General features: G+C 38.1%; 1 protein-coding gene across 5 annotated transcripts; it reads right to left on the reverse strand.

Moving 5' to 3' along the window:
* Window positions 1-1,010: 1,010 nt before the first annotated feature.
* On the reverse strand, window positions 1,011-12,953 carry si:ch211-199g17.2. Of its 5 annotated transcripts, none has more exons than XM_044138577.1 (13): window positions 12,796-12,953; window positions 11,724-11,791; window positions 11,098-11,205; window positions 10,573-10,641; window positions 10,345-10,487; window positions 10,135-10,257; window positions 9,994-10,051; window positions 7,970-8,284; window positions 6,518-6,654; window positions 6,309-6,422; window positions 5,444-5,501; window positions 3,571-3,636; window positions 1,011-3,485 (listed from the first exon to the last, which is right to left on the reverse strand). In XM_044138577.1, exons 3-13 carry the CDS (start codon window positions 11,105-11,107, stop codon window positions 2,179-2,181), a joined length of 2,400 nt encoding a protein of 799 aa, XP_043994512.1. In that variant the 5' UTR covers window positions 11,108-11,205; window positions 11,724-11,791; window positions 12,796-12,953; the 3' UTR covers window positions 1,011-2,178. The 5 variants fall into 5 exon arrangements, with proteins under 5 accessions (XP_043994512.1, XP_043994511.1, XP_043994513.1 ...); XM_044138576.1 differs by having other exon boundaries at window positions 11,098-11,521; XM_044138578.1 differs by having other exon boundaries at window positions 1,011-2,429; window positions 2,478-3,485; window positions 11,098-11,791.
* Window positions 12,954-15,322: the final 2,369 nt, after the last annotated feature.

Consider the following 15,322-nt stretch of genomic DNA (forward strand, 5'->3'; position numbering starts at 1 on the left):
GATATCAAATTAAATGATATCAGTTGCAAAATATGAAAATTTGGTAATAACACACGTACAATGTTGTGAAAAAGTAGTTGCCCTCTTGCAGAAAAATGGTTCAGATAAACAATTTAAATACTATCAGATAGCTAAAGAAATGAAAATATTAATCGTTATAGAATCAGTTCAGATCTTAATTGCTAATTGTTCATGAAGACAGGTGAGTGTATATTTAGCAACGTGATAAAAATATGGAATATTAAACTACAGTGCCTTAAAATGGAGTAGGATTACAGACTGCAGTTAGTAATGTTCAAGTTATTTATCGAAGGCAACTGAAGAAATAAAGAGATTTTAGCCTTGATTTAAAGAAACTTGGTGTTTTGACAGGGCAGATGACATTCTCATAGAAGAATGGCAGCTTTTAATCAGGAAAGTTGTGCTTGAAATCATTCTTCTTTGTTTACCATTGGTTATCTGAGGACACACATGCTGTAATCACTGCTTTACATCAAAAGAGCTTCCTAGATGAGAAGATTAAAACTAATTATTTGACACAATTTTGAAGGAAAGAGCTCCAGTTTCCAAGAAAAAGCCCAAAAAAGTCAAGCATAAGTGTTAGAACTACCTTCAAAAGATGTTGCATCTCCAGGATCAGGTTGGCATTTGTGTAAAGCTTTGTAAAGAGGCAGGAAGGTTTGAGTGTTTCTGCATGGATAGTGAGGTGGAGATGTTTGGAGGCTAGGGTTGAATCAAAAAGGGACGCAAAACAGCAACTTCTCTCAGAGAAGCAGGATTGGATTGCAGAGTACTGGGGGGAAACTATTTCTCCAATTCTGAGGTCCCCAAACCTGATCAGAACCCAATTAATAGTGAATTTATATTAGAGACAAAAAAAAAATCAACTATTCAAATGTGTTTTATTATTAGAAAACCTTAACACTAATGTTTCAATGTGAGGTTCAGTTTCTAGAGACATGAACACATTTAAGAAGGCACCGCAATTTATTCAAAACTGAAACATAACATTTTATATTCCATACCAGAGTATTTTATTAATTCATACCACACTACATAAGGTGAACACATTGTCCAATAGTTCAATTAGTACTTTCATTACAAAGATGTAGGAAAGTCATAAATTTGAGTGAAACACAACAGATCCAATACAAGAACTGACATAGTAGATCTGTTCAATTCCTGTTTCTGGAAAACAAGCCACTTCTCAATTTTAATTCATCCAGTTATTTTTGCTTTGTGGATCTGAAACTCTAGGATTTCAGTACTTATAAAGGATGCTTTTGTTACATCTGACAGTATGAAAAATAATCTATAAGTAAAGTTTGATTAAGAATAACTCCATTGATACACATTCAAAATATACAGGGATGGAAATTCAAATGCAAAAAACTGGGATCATGACCATCTTCTTTGGTAAAACCAAATCTAGAGAAGACTTTGCAAAGACGGATGCCTGATGTGAAAAACATAATGTGTGTTAGTCAGAGGCTTCTTGAGTTCCAGCATTGAAACACAGACCATGACAATTGGTCCTTCATTTCCCTTTAAATTGAAGTGAATGACAGTAGCATTGACAGAATAAATTTAATCTGACAGCCCTAAAAACAAAATGCAACAAATCTCAGCATATTGTTGCAGGGTTAGATTTGCAAAGCTGCACATAATAAATGCAGTTGTGCTTTAACCATGAAACAAAAAGAAAGAAAAAACAATGGCTCAGGCAATGCAATGCATTAATCTAGAAGAACAATCCCTAAATTTAAGGGCTTTTAATACATCTGAACAAATATAAACAGCAGCATTTTAAAACAAAAAAGAAAAAACAATGCATCAGTTTGGCAAAAAAAAAGTAGAGCTTGAAAGAATAAAATTTCATGTTGGTATGCACTCGGTCTAACACTTCATGTAAGATTTTACTCATGTTCTGGTGTTTGTTTACACCTAGTCACATCCAATGGCATCTTTCACAATGTGATCCTTTCAGTCCTTCGACATACATTTCCAATTCAGGAATTATTTGAGAAAAAAAAAGAAAACATAATAAAAAACAAATACAACAGCCAAATTATTTCATTTTACATTAAGAGACTCCAACTTGTATTAATGGTAGGGCATATTTTTGAGCTAGTCTAATTTTTAACACTTGGTCATGTGAGTCGTGAAGTTTGTTTTTATTCAGTTTGGAATGCCAGCGCTGAAATAAACTTCAGGACTGGGAGTGTAGCACGCAGATTGTCCTGGCTGAATGAAAGCGTCAGCCTGAGTCCATCCCCAACCAGCTCCATCTGTGATTGGAGACATAAAGTTTAGGTTGGTGTGGGGTAAAAGACCCTGGTTGTTGCGGGGTAAAGGACCCTGGGTGGTGCGGGGTAAAAGACCCTGATTGTTGCGGGGTAAAGGACCCTGGGTGGTGCGGGGTAAAGGACCCTGGGTGGTGCGGGGTAAAAGACCCTGATTGTTGCGGGGTAAAGGACCCTGGGTGGTGCGGGGTAAAGCATCGTAACAGGCATGTAACATCAGCCTCTCCTGTACCGGCCCGACTTCAAACGGTGTAGATGGAGTCGTGTAACGCTGTGAAGCTGTTTGGTGATAGTCAGTAGTGAACTTCGTGTATGTCTGGGCTTGTCTCTGTTCAGTCTCATGAACTTGTCCTCTAGGATCCAATAGAAAGCTGCCCCTGTACACAGGGATATCTCCCGAGTGAGTTTCCACATTTATCCTGGCATCCTTTAAATAGGGGACTTGTTGTTCCCACACCCTACCTGTGTGAAAACCTGCATCGCTCCATGATGGCTGCTGGTTTTGATGCTGCTGACCATAACTTGAGATTATCTCACTGCTTTCTCTCTCCAGCCTCAATGCTTCCCATTCTGCTCCAGCTGATGCTGAACTGTACCAAATATTGGTGCCACAGCTCCCCTCTCTGTAGCAGGAGTCAAAAGGTGAAAACTCCTCACCAGCAGCAAAATGTCCCCCATTCTGGGCCTGCAAATCTTCATATGTCCAGTCTTTACTTGAGCATTCCTGAGATCCCCTTAACTTATTTAGTCCAGGCAGGTTGTCACCAACATAACCATCTTCGCCCTGAAATACTGTGACTGTGATGTGTTTTTCTGACATATAATCACCAGAGTCTGCATCTTCTTGGTAGAGCTGTTGCTCTAGCTGAGAAGTTTGAAGCTCCAACTGTATATCAATAATGTCTACAGGGTTATTTATAGGAGGCCTGGTTTCTAAAACCTCAGAGGGTGATGTAGCTGGATCCGCTTTAGATGAAGGTGATGCAGACGACTCAAAAAGATGATCCGTGTCAAAGGATCTTCTCTCCAGCAGAAGTTCACCTTTACCTATAGGCAGGCTCACATTAAACATGGTATTAGTCTTTCCCCTTTTCTTCTTCACCGTTTTCATCCTTTTTGCTCGTTTTGGCATCGCTACAAAGCTTTTTTTTGGCGCATGTTGAGCTGTAATCTTGTTCAGACCTGAAACAGGCGAGGCAAATTATATAAGAGGGAAGAGATGTTTTTTTTTTTTCTTTTCTTTTAAAATATCAGAGGAAAGACTCACCTATGACAGCTTTTCTTTTTTGTTGAAGGTTGGAATGTTCCCCTTCTCTTGAAAGCATCTTTAAACCTTGAAAATGAGAAAAACACCAAGGATATACAGGAAAAAAATGCACATAAAAGGACTTTTAAAAAGAAAAATAGAGAGTTAGCAAAATGAAAGAAAACTACAAAAAGCCTGAAAAAGAAATAGTAATTCAAAATTCATTCAAAACTTTACAAACAAAATGTTCAAACTGCATAACGATGGATTCACTTAATTTGTTCTCAGATGGCTAAGTGCCTTGTAAAAATATTCACACCCCTTGGAAGTTTTCCACATTTTGTCACATTACCTACATCAACACAGGACACATGCAGTGCCGAATAGTGAAGCGGAAGAAAAAAAGTAATGAGTTTCCCCTCCCCCCCAATTTCCTCACACAAATAAAAACACCCTGATATACATTCGGATTCAGCTCCTCTGAGTCCACTCCTTGCAGAACCACCATTTACTTCAATTACAACTGCACAACTTTTGAGGTTCGTCTTTAAAAGCTCAAATCTTCTGTGCCATAATTCAAGCTTAGTGAAGATTGGATGAAGAACATCTGAGAACGTTAATTTATCCCCAAGTCTTGCAACAAGATTTAGGTCTTGCCTTTGACTAGGTCATTCTTACATGCCTGGTGTGGCGACAAAAGACTTTGTCTTATTCTCTGGGCAAGCAGAAGCTGATAACAGAAGTTTTCTGAGAAGTTGTTAGTTTTCTTTTTGAACTGATGAACCAGTGTCCCAGGTCACTCAGCTGCTGCGCTGGTGATGGGAAAAGACTGTCTTCTTTGTTAAGCTGATGGGAAGTCCCGTGCTTACGAAACTGGCAGATATTAAAAAGCAGGTGTATCCATTTGTTTCTTTACTCGTGACCCTTGAATAAAATAGTGACAGAGTACATTCTGTTATTCTTGATTCGCTGTTAATTGGAACAGTGTCTCATATAAAACTAAGATTAATTAATAAATCTCCTTATCAACACTTTATCGCAAAATGAAACTTCTTAAGGGTTACTTTGAACAATAGAAGAATTGCAGAGTGCATGACTAATAGCTGTCCTTGCAACAGGTTTTTCCACCTAAGTTGAGTATCTTGGCATGTCATCCATAGTTACCAGACCTGTCTGCTGCGCTCCTTGGTCTTTAGGAAGCAGTTTGTTCTTTAACAAACCTCTGTGATATTCAGAGAACAGATACATTTAAACTGAACTTAAGTCACAGTATAATAAATGAGTGACCTTTGAACTCAGAGGATTTCACTGAATTTGTTTGCTTTTCAACCCGTAACACTAAATCTTAATGTCGCTTCCATTTCTGTTTTGAGCTACTTTTTGTTGATCAAACCCACAAAATCCAGAGGAATTACAAGGAAGCTTGCAGCTTTACTTTGAAGTTAGAGAGGTATGAATATTTTTGAAAGACATTGCCTATAACTGAATATATGATAGTCTTGTAAAGAGCTCTGACTTGTGTAAAAATTTAAACTGAAATCTACAAAAGCAGAGCAAAGGCTTCACAAAAAAAAAAAAAGAAAATAGAAATGTTTGTGTAAAAACATCACTGTAATCAAAAAAGCCTCCTGGCCCTGCAAGCTATTCTATGGAGAAGGTCGGTTTCACCCTGGATGTAAAAAAAACAAAACAAAAAAAAACATGCTGCATGGCATCCGTTTTGTAAACCTGTAAGCGCACAAGGTTATGACTAAGCACATTTTTGCATCCTAGACTCAGAAAGATGACAAAAAGACAGACTGATACTTACAAGTCAGACTTTGAGAGCAAGGATGGAGCGAAAGAGATGGAAGATTTATGGCCCAGCAAAGAAATGAAAGTCATCTTTACTTACACCAGTGGTAACTTTTGCCAGTGAGTTGACTACAGATGGACTCTGGTACATTTACTATCTGGGAACATGAGATATTGGTTGAGTGCAATCACAACTCCAGTGCATTACATGAGGCCATTTTCCTTATTTTTTTTTCACACAATATCAAATTCATACAAGTAGATATATAGAATACCTTTCAACCAGTGAAGAATAACCACTTTAACTTGTCATAAAAAAAATCAGTATTAGATTATCTTTGAGTCCCAAAAATATGTGAGGCTTTTCTTTCAGTATTTGGAGAACCCACTTTCAACCGTATTACTCTTTTAAGACTTTTTGCCTTATAAGAAAGAGCTTTTGTAACAACATTGGTGTTCAGCATTCACCTGACACTTGTCTCATGAAAGAAAAGTAGAATGAGACTTGCTCAGAACATTTTCTCTCTGTACTGACTTTCTATGGTACACCTTAACCTATGTTAGTCAGAGACTTTAGAAAGGCTAATAATAATAATAATAATAAGTCATTTCATAATTTTACTCAAAGCCTAATTGTAGATTGGTGGGACCTAAACTTTAAAGACGTGCATTTTTCATTAAATTGCAAAAACTACTTTTAAAACCTTTCTGAAATTAAAATACCATCTTAAAGATTTACTTCTTTTGTGCTTACGCTTCACAGATTTTGCCACTCACAGATATTTTATATACAAACAGACTTAAAGATCAGTAGTTGTTTAATCTCACTTGTTTTGATGTCCTTATCCACTTTGACAACTGTTATTAAAATCTACTATCTTAGAGCAATTTCATTTCTTAAACGTTTTCGACATAGAGCAAAAGAAAACAACAGAATAACCTGCACTCTGAAGAAGCAAAAATACCTTCCTCTCTCCTCTGCCCTCCTCCTCCTCCACTTTGGCAGCCAGTGACTGAAGCTGGGAGTCATCTTCACTAACTTTCCCCAAAGCTTGCATTTGGTCAGGATACATTTCCATCTACACAATCAAATATTTATTTTACCTCCTGGAATAAATACATATACATGTAGTCATACATATGTGAGGAATGTAAGAGTCTGAAGCAAACCTACCAGGTAGTTAACCTGATGGGAGGAGCTGGTGAGGTGATCAATCAGGTCATTTTTGGTGGATCTTATGCGACAGCAGTGGCATAAGAAACAACATGAGCAGCCATCTTCTCTTCTAAACTCAACCACACGGACGAGACCTGAGAAAAACATGGGTTGGAGTTGTTTTTAACTAACTAGCTTAACATTTTAGGTTGGGAAAACAATTTGTGAATATACACACTTCACTTAGAATATACAAAAACTCTGAAGAGGAGATGATTTGCTTCCATTAAAGTTGATTTTAGTTTTTTTGGGAGGTCAAGAGATGAATAATAAATGAAAAAGTTTAAATATATTGATCACGGGCACAAATTGTGGACTTTTAAAGATGCTTTTGAGCTGTTTGCATTGGGTTCACTAGTTTGAATTTCTAAAGGATTTTCTTCAAACCATTAATGATCAAATGTATACCTGCACCCCCATTAAGATCAGGCTAAATGCCTCTTAGCAAGTTGCTCCTCAGCCACATACTTTTCAGTAAACTCTTAAATGAGCAGATTTCCTGGCACAGACTTGAATTTTAAATACAGTTTACAAACTTTTTATAAAATTAAACACGGGGCTTTTTGGAGAGACCACTCAGGAAGCTTAATGTAAGTCTTTCCAAACTTGTTTTTCTTTGCGTTTGGGATCATGGTCCTGTTGCAACAACCAGCTGTGCCCAAGTTTCAGCCATTGGAAATCCAACTGTCTGCCTCAGATGACAGGAGGTTGGTCAGGATTCAGGACTCAGGAACCACCACGAAACAAAAATGATGTAGAAACAGTGTCCCTGTGAACTGTGGCGTTATCATGCTGAGGGTCGGTTTTGCTTGCAGTGACACTGAAGACGGAACATTGTCACATTTTTCAACCTCAAATCAAATCATCAGCAACACATTTGAACATTTTACTGGTTTTGAGAAGATGCTCAAGTCCAGATGCTCAAGCAAAGTGACTTCAGTAAACTCCAACAATAGAGTTTAAATATTCATATGGAATTAAACAAAGGCCTCCATGATGCCAATAAAAAGCCTGCAGTTCTGCAACCACAATATGTGAAAGGCTAGGAACATGAAACCAGGAGGGGGTGTATATATGTAAATTAAGCATATTATTGTCATTTTAACCATGGGTGAGAATGACAATTGTGGATTCAGACATTTACACCTAATTCTAGTTCTTAAAATACAAAAAGAACAAATATAGAATTAAACCTACATTTGGTCTAAGCCCATGACATGTGAACATAAATATAAAGCTGATTGTGTACGTTCCCATGTACCAGAACTTCTTCTCAGCCTATATCAGTGGTTATATTCATCTATAATTAATCACATGCTAAAATATGACTGTGTACTGAAACCATGCTGCTATTTCCACAAGGTTAGCTTTGTAAGTACTGCTTTGTTGCAACAGTTAATCTGTGCTTACCAATGACTGGCTTGACTCCAGGAAAATCCTCCGGAAACCCGTCGCCGCTCTCCGATTCCACAGAGGCCTCAGCCGACATCTGGACCTTCTCCAGCTGTGGGGCTGATATGTTTTGTAAGGGTGTCTTCTGCTCAGTTTGTTGCGAGACTTTAAGTAGTTTCATGTCACCCCTGTCGGACGTCTCTGGATGTTCCCACTGGTTGCGTGCAGGCAAAACGACCCTCTGAGACGCGACCGGATAATGCAAAGGTTTTGTTTCGGAAAAGCTCTCCAACTTGGCCTGCTCTTGTTTTAAGGTCTTCATCAGAGTCACTGCTGTGGTGTTGAAGAGAAAGGCACGTCTCGTTTGACAATACATATACATGTCAGGGTCTCCCCCAGAAAACTTGCTAAGCCCGGTGCTTGGGGCAGTCATCCAGTGGTCCGCATTGTTTTTGGGTTAGAAAATGTTTAGAGTTGACAGGAAATTTGAAAATGTCACTTGATAATTACGTGTTATTGGAAGACTGGGAGATAAATACCTAAACACCAAGTATAAAGTCTATAAAAAAGGAATCATTAAAAATAAAATAAAATAAAACAGATGTAATAGAAAATATCATCTTTAGCCTTATTTCATCTTTGATGGAACTGATGATGCGTTTTTACCATTTATTTACTGATTATATCTGCTGTGTTTTTGTATTCTTGCAAGATGTGTTTTCCATTAAAGAAGTTTCCAGATAATGTCAGATGTTTCCGTAGCTGTAATAGTACGAGACCTGAAGACATCTTGGGTAAAATGCTTAACCTGGCAGTTGTCTTAAAGCAGTGGTCCCCAACCACCGAGCCGCGGACCGGTATCGGTCCGTGGACCAATTGGTACCGGGCCGCGCAAGAAATAATTAAATATGTCCGTTCTATGTATTGAGTCTGGAGGAGCTTTTATTTTGAAAATTCTAAACCGGATGCTGTCGGTTACGTCTTGCGCGCCAACATGCAGCAGAATGAGTAAGAAACAATGGTGTCGGTCTCGAGGCTCGAGAACGAGCCCCGCCCCGTGTAAGAGAATGAAAGATACAATCTATATTCTAGATACAATCTGTTTTTTTAGAATCTCAATTCCATTGGTGTGGCTTGGTAAGTTTTGACCAATAACATTGCTGCTCGTGTTTTCCGTATGCTTTTACGTAGGTTTTCTGGCAGTCTTTGAACTGAGTGTGTATGGGGTTCCTTTTTGGGAATGTTCAAACCACTTGACCTTACATCTGCTTCATTTCAGGGTTGCCGAATAAGCCAACTCATCACAATTGTTATACTTATCTATCCAAGCATCTTGCTTCCTAAGCGATATTTGGTCCAGTTTTGTGCTTCGCACGCAAGCAGGGGAAAGAGCTTTCAGGTCAAATTGACCTTTAATAGCGCCAGATTTCCTCAGTAAAAAAACAACTCCATAAAGGTATTTCCGCTCTTACACCCGTTCCGCAGAAAATTTACGAACGGTTGACCGGTCCGCTGTACTAAAAAGGTTGGGGACCACTGTCTTAAAGGACTGATGTGTGAATGCAGTTTGTACCCATGAGTAACTGACAAAGAAGAATTAGAAGTTTCTCCTGCCATAAGACATCCCCTCCAAGAGGTGAGGGGTAGTTCATGTGGTGGGGGTAAGCATTATCTCTATGGTCCATCTGGCAATAAAGATGAGATCAGACTTTGGGTGGGACTTTGCCTTGCTGTGACTATATAATGATGTGATGTGTGTCGTTCAGGACTCTTCTCCTGACTGCGTTCAGTGAGACGGTTTGGGTTCACGCTTTTGCCTTCGAATAAAGAAACTTAAAGACAAAGATTAATCTTTCTCTTATTATTGAAACAGCTTCTCATTCTTTGATAAATGAAATTTCCATAACACAGATAAACAATGCTTAGCCTGGTGGAGGCACAAGCAAAGCCTGGTGGCCCGCCAGGCTTATAATACACTGGGGGAAACCCTGTATGTACAAGAATAACATAAGAGAGTAAATTCAGAAGAAAAAAAAACTAACCATGATTTTCATTCTGTGTCACCATCATCTGGTACAGCTCATCTTGAACTTCAAACAACTTTATATAAAAGACAAGAAGATATGAACACATCAAAACACATGTAGCTAAAAACTAAAAACAAGCAGAGCAACATCCCATACTTGAACATTTCCTGGTCCTTCTATCTTCTCCAACGCTTTAGCCAACTCCATTAAAGGCCAAGCCATCTTAGACAGGTCAGGGCTGCCCAGCCACTTAGACACTAAGTGGGGGTGACGGGCTTTCTGATGAGCAGAATATCACATGTAAAACAACAACAACCCCAAGCAGGTCACAAATACGCAACATGACTTTTCTTCAGCAGAACTTACAATGTAGTTGAATCTGTGGTGACTCCCCATTATGTGGTTCCGCATATCAGCTTTGGTGAGTCTGCATGCACACACCTCACACAGGTACAATGTCTCTCTGACCCGCGAAGTCACATTCACACACTCTATAATGGTGCCCAGGCCTAAATATGCACAAAACAGCAGAATTATGGGATGAAAAACAAGAAAAGGCCACACTTCAACAAACTTTGACTTGTTTCTACAGACCTATGATGGGTTGAAGTCTGGCTTTGTTGTTCAGATACGCCTCCAGAGAGTTCAGCAGCTCGCTTTTGCCTGAAAGCATCAAAATAACAGATTTTTCTAAAAACATTTTATGTGTACAGAATATAAGTATTTGCACCCTTAAAATCTTCTTCTGTTTGTGCATTTTTTCATGTTTCAAATCATCAAACTCATTTTAATAACAAAAATAATTTTAAAGTGTTTCCTTTTAAGGGGAAGAAAGTTATACAAACCAACCTGACCTTATGTGGAAGTAATAAACCATAATAATGGGGAAAAGCCCTTCCTGTCCATACGCAATGTCTGGCTGAATTGCTGTTTGTAGCTTTTTTTCCACTAAATAAATCGAATCACCAGTTGAAAACTTTGTTTTTATATTTGCTCTGATCATATCTGATATTAAAATGTACTTGATGGTGTGAAAAATGTGTGTGTCTAAAAAACAAAAACTAGATAAATGTGTTTTACAGAACTGCAGATGGTGCAGCATGTCTTTTTGAACCCCACCTGGATCCATCCTGAAGGTTCAACGAAACACCACCTGTGTCAAAGGAGTCTCTGTCGCTCAGGGGCTTCCTTTATACAGATTTGACCACACAGCCTGTGGCTGAGTTCCTTGAACATACAAGAATGAAAAAGAACAAGAAATACAGGCAGTTTCTGACAAATACGTCACAGTTGGAACACTTGCAGCTTTGAGGCGTCGACACTTTAACCACAAACGCCTCTGCATTAGCGAACTTATCTCAAGTGACCTCCGGTGTGCATCTGTTACTGCAGTTTAATCTCTAAGGCAGTCGGGTGGAAAAACCAAACTGTTGTCCTTCGGTTCAACTTACAAGTTTGCACCCGTATAGGTCAGGGGCCTCAGAATAACCGTTGGCCCTTTCAGTGAGCTCAATTGTGGTCAGGCATTACCTGTTGCAGAAGCCTCGAAAAGGCAAAGAGTTTGTCGCACAGAGACTGCAAGTTAGTATCACGGCAAACTGTGACCTTTAATGCATTGGATATATATATATATATAATATACATGAGTAAAATAATAAAAGTATTCAAATCCTTTATGAAATAATAGTCAATAATAATCCATTTCGACAACGAAAGATTAGTAATTATATTTTTTTAAAGCTTACCTCGGAAGAATCAACAAAAAAATCCACCATGTATAGCACAAGCGTATTGTATACGCATTATTTACCATCTGAAACAGATAGATGTGAAGATATAAAGATAACGTGGCATTATTTTGCAGTGGGGATGCTTTTTTGTAATAGTAGACCAAAAGAAGAATGGAACAACAAGCAGATCAATCTTTTAAAACAAAAACAAAACACCTTGTTGGAGTTTGCAAAGGGCACAAGAAGAAACTATAAAATACTGACTTGAAAGGAATGACTAAAAAAATACCACATGTTGTTTTAAAGAAGTTAATTGCTAAAAAAAAAAAAAAAAAAAGTATTTTGAAAACCATGTACCCTGTTTTTTTCCCCCCACTTCAAATTATGCAGAACTTTGTATCTGTATCAGGTACAACAAGTATCTGTTGTTTCAAATGTAACCACCAGATGGCGCAGCGGTTTCAAACTTTAGCAACTGAAAACTGAAGACTCAACAAAAATGACAAATTATTTTTGATTTGCCTTCGTTGATTACATTCTGAAGCCGTTTTAAATCTGACAAACATATAGTTTCTGGTTTAACATAGTTTTTGGCCTGTCGTCATGAATTGCTGACAATTTGCGGCGGAATGTAAACCAACAACTCTCATAGAAACAACTTTTGTGGATGAGGAAACACCCAGTGGTCTTGGTATTTCCTGTACTCGACATAATGTAATCTACTGACATAATAAATATTCTATAACAACATCCAGCGTAAATTGTAGCCTTTCTCCCCATCCATAAATAGCTCAATTTTACCAATTCTCCTCCGGATATCCGTCACTGTGAATACGTTAAGTACCGTATAAAACAGCGATCTAAACTCACATTCAACAACAGCACAAAAAATAAACACATTCCCCGAAGTTAGTGAAGGCGTGAGCAGTTTCAATAAAGCGACGGTAACGATGTTCAACAGCCATTTTCAGTGTAGAAAATCCTAACCGTCCAGGTGTCTGCAACAGAGCCATGTGACCCTCTGCTAACCCGAATCCTCAGTCTTCCAAACATGTTTGGCTCCCTGAAAGCCGCTGGAGAAACATACCTATTCTCACCAGGACCAGGAGCAATCGTTTGTAACACAGCTTGTAGTTGTCGTGTAGGAACCTTGGTAAACGGGAAGCAGATATAACAATGACCCACTGAAAGTTTAGCAACCGATATCTTTCGTGTAGCGCTAAGTTGCTCTGAGGAACGCCCCCATCAGGCTAGCCCTCATGTGCTCCTGTGTGTGTGTTTCAGTGTTTCCAGCCCCGCAAGGCAAATTTTTCCAACAGTTACCACTCTGTGAGGGCCTACTGCTCCTTATTGGACCCAAAACCGGGGCCCCATGATAAACAGTTCTGTTTTTGGGTAAGGAGGGCGGCTTGGGACTTGTTGAGTTCAGGTTAGCCATAGTGGTTAGGTATATGGTAAAGATCACATTGTTAGAGTTGGTTAGTAACTACTTACATTGACTCTGTTTCATTTACTTGAGTAACTTAATAAAAATACCTTATTTTTATTATGCTGTACGTTTTACTTTTACTTGAGTAATTTCTTATTAAGTATTGCTGTTCTTGAGTAAAATGTGTATTCTCTACTGTTGAGGAAATATAACTATTTTGAGTGTTTAATATAGTTAATCTCACAGCCATGTGCATTTAGGTAGATTGAACATTCTTATCTGGACAAAAACTAAACAGATGTAAGCTAGGAGACAGCCAGGAGGCAAGAGATAAACATTCTCTTGGAGGAGTTTAACCAAAACACTATTCTCTTGAAAGGCTTTAAATTAGGTGGGCCATAAACCATATCTCCCCGGCTCAGAGGTCGAAGGTCGGGGGTTTCTCAGAGAAGAGGGCTGCATCTGGAGTTGGTTACAGCCTGGTACTAACGTCTAATTTTAATACATCTTTAAATACTAATCGCATGTTTTTGATTAAAGTATATTACCCAAGTTAGAAGTATTAATCTAGTAGATGATGAATGTATTTGAAAATGTATTATCAGTGACAATTTCGGAATCAAAGGAAAATTGTTTGAATTAGAAAAGGAATTCTACCTCATTTTGTTCTGTGAGAGGACAAAGATTTAAGTTTTTGGAGATGCTGAAATCAGAAAAGCAGAAAACTAAGTTTGATGAAAATAACTTATAATTTTAACAAGTAGTAAACGACTTTTGATTTCTGCCTAAACTGAGGGGAAGGTCTAAGTCTTTCCAAGGTAGCTTTTGGTTGGTCAAAACAGGGAACGCCCTATTTGCATATATTAACAAAAAGAAACGCCTTCATTAGAAAAGTGAATGCTCAAGAATACGAATTCAGATAGTTGGTCGATTCTGCTTTTTTCCTCACGGCTCTCTCCAAAGACGCGTCTTTGTCCTTCTTTCTGTCTTTGTTCTTTTCTTTTAATTCTCTGACTCAGGTAAAGAATGTACTTCTCTGTAATCTGCAGTTTCCGTGTTAATTCATATGGTGTTTTCCTATTGGATTAAACTCTGTAATTCTGTGACGTCATCACGCATGGTTGCTTCCTTACTCGACACACGCGGCTCGCCAGGAAGAACTTGGGATTGGAGGAAAAGAGAGAGCCAAGCTTTTTCCAAATCAAGCTAATTTTAATTTCTTTTTCCCAATACTACCCAATGTGAGTAATTTCTATATGAAGAACAAACATGTTTAAGCCAAAACTTCACTGGAAACAGACACACACCTGCGGTTTTTTGGGAAAGTTTCATGTTATTTATTGAAACAAACTAATTTGAAAACTTTTCTTTTACTCGTATGTATTATTGTCATTTTCATCTTTAAAATACCAAAAAAGTCCACTTCACTTTATATTTTTGGTTCATCTGATTGTATAATTTTTAAATATATTACCAATAATTTGATCAGTTACTAAATGTACCAACCTTCCAGATCTATCTGCTCTGCCTCCCCAGAACCAGAACTAAAGCAGCATTCAGCTTCTGTACACCACAAATCCAGAACAAACTTCTAGAAAACTGCAAAGCATCTGAAACACTGAATTCCTTTAAATCTAGTTTAAAAATCCACCTGTCTAGAGCTGCTTTTGACCTGTAATCACTAGAACATTGACCAACATATCTGATATATATTGATTGTGGAACTCAACAAAATGTAATATTTGCTACTGGTTTCCCAATTGTTGACTGTATGATGATTTTATGTATTCTTGTGTTTTTATGATATAAATCACTATGAACTGCCTTGACACTGAAATTCTCTATGCAAATAAACTTGATCAATCAATTGCTGAATAAATAACTTTTGTCTCTAACCTTTTGATGACTAATGGAAAATATTGAGTGTCTGTTTAGCTTCCTTTACTCAGTTCGTACATGCAGGCATGTGTCTAGCATAAAATGCAAGACAGGGTCACAGTGGGAAACTGCCGAAGATAGAAAGTGTTTCTCTTCTGCTTTTCTACTGATGGGCCTGAGTTCATTCTTTGTTCATCTTTTCATACTTCTTTGCATCTAAGCAGGATACATGACTTTTCACCAGCTGTAACCTTTTTGACACTTCCTGGAAAAATCATTTCCTGGGTTGCAGGTTGAATGCCTTTGT

Source organism: Gambusia affinis, linkage group LG14, assembly GCF_019740435.1.
Source record: "Gambusia affinis linkage group LG14, SWU_Gaff_1.0, whole genome shotgun sequence".
Taxonomy (NCBI): Eukaryota; Metazoa; Chordata; class Actinopteri; order Cyprinodontiformes; family Poeciliidae; genus Gambusia; species Gambusia affinis.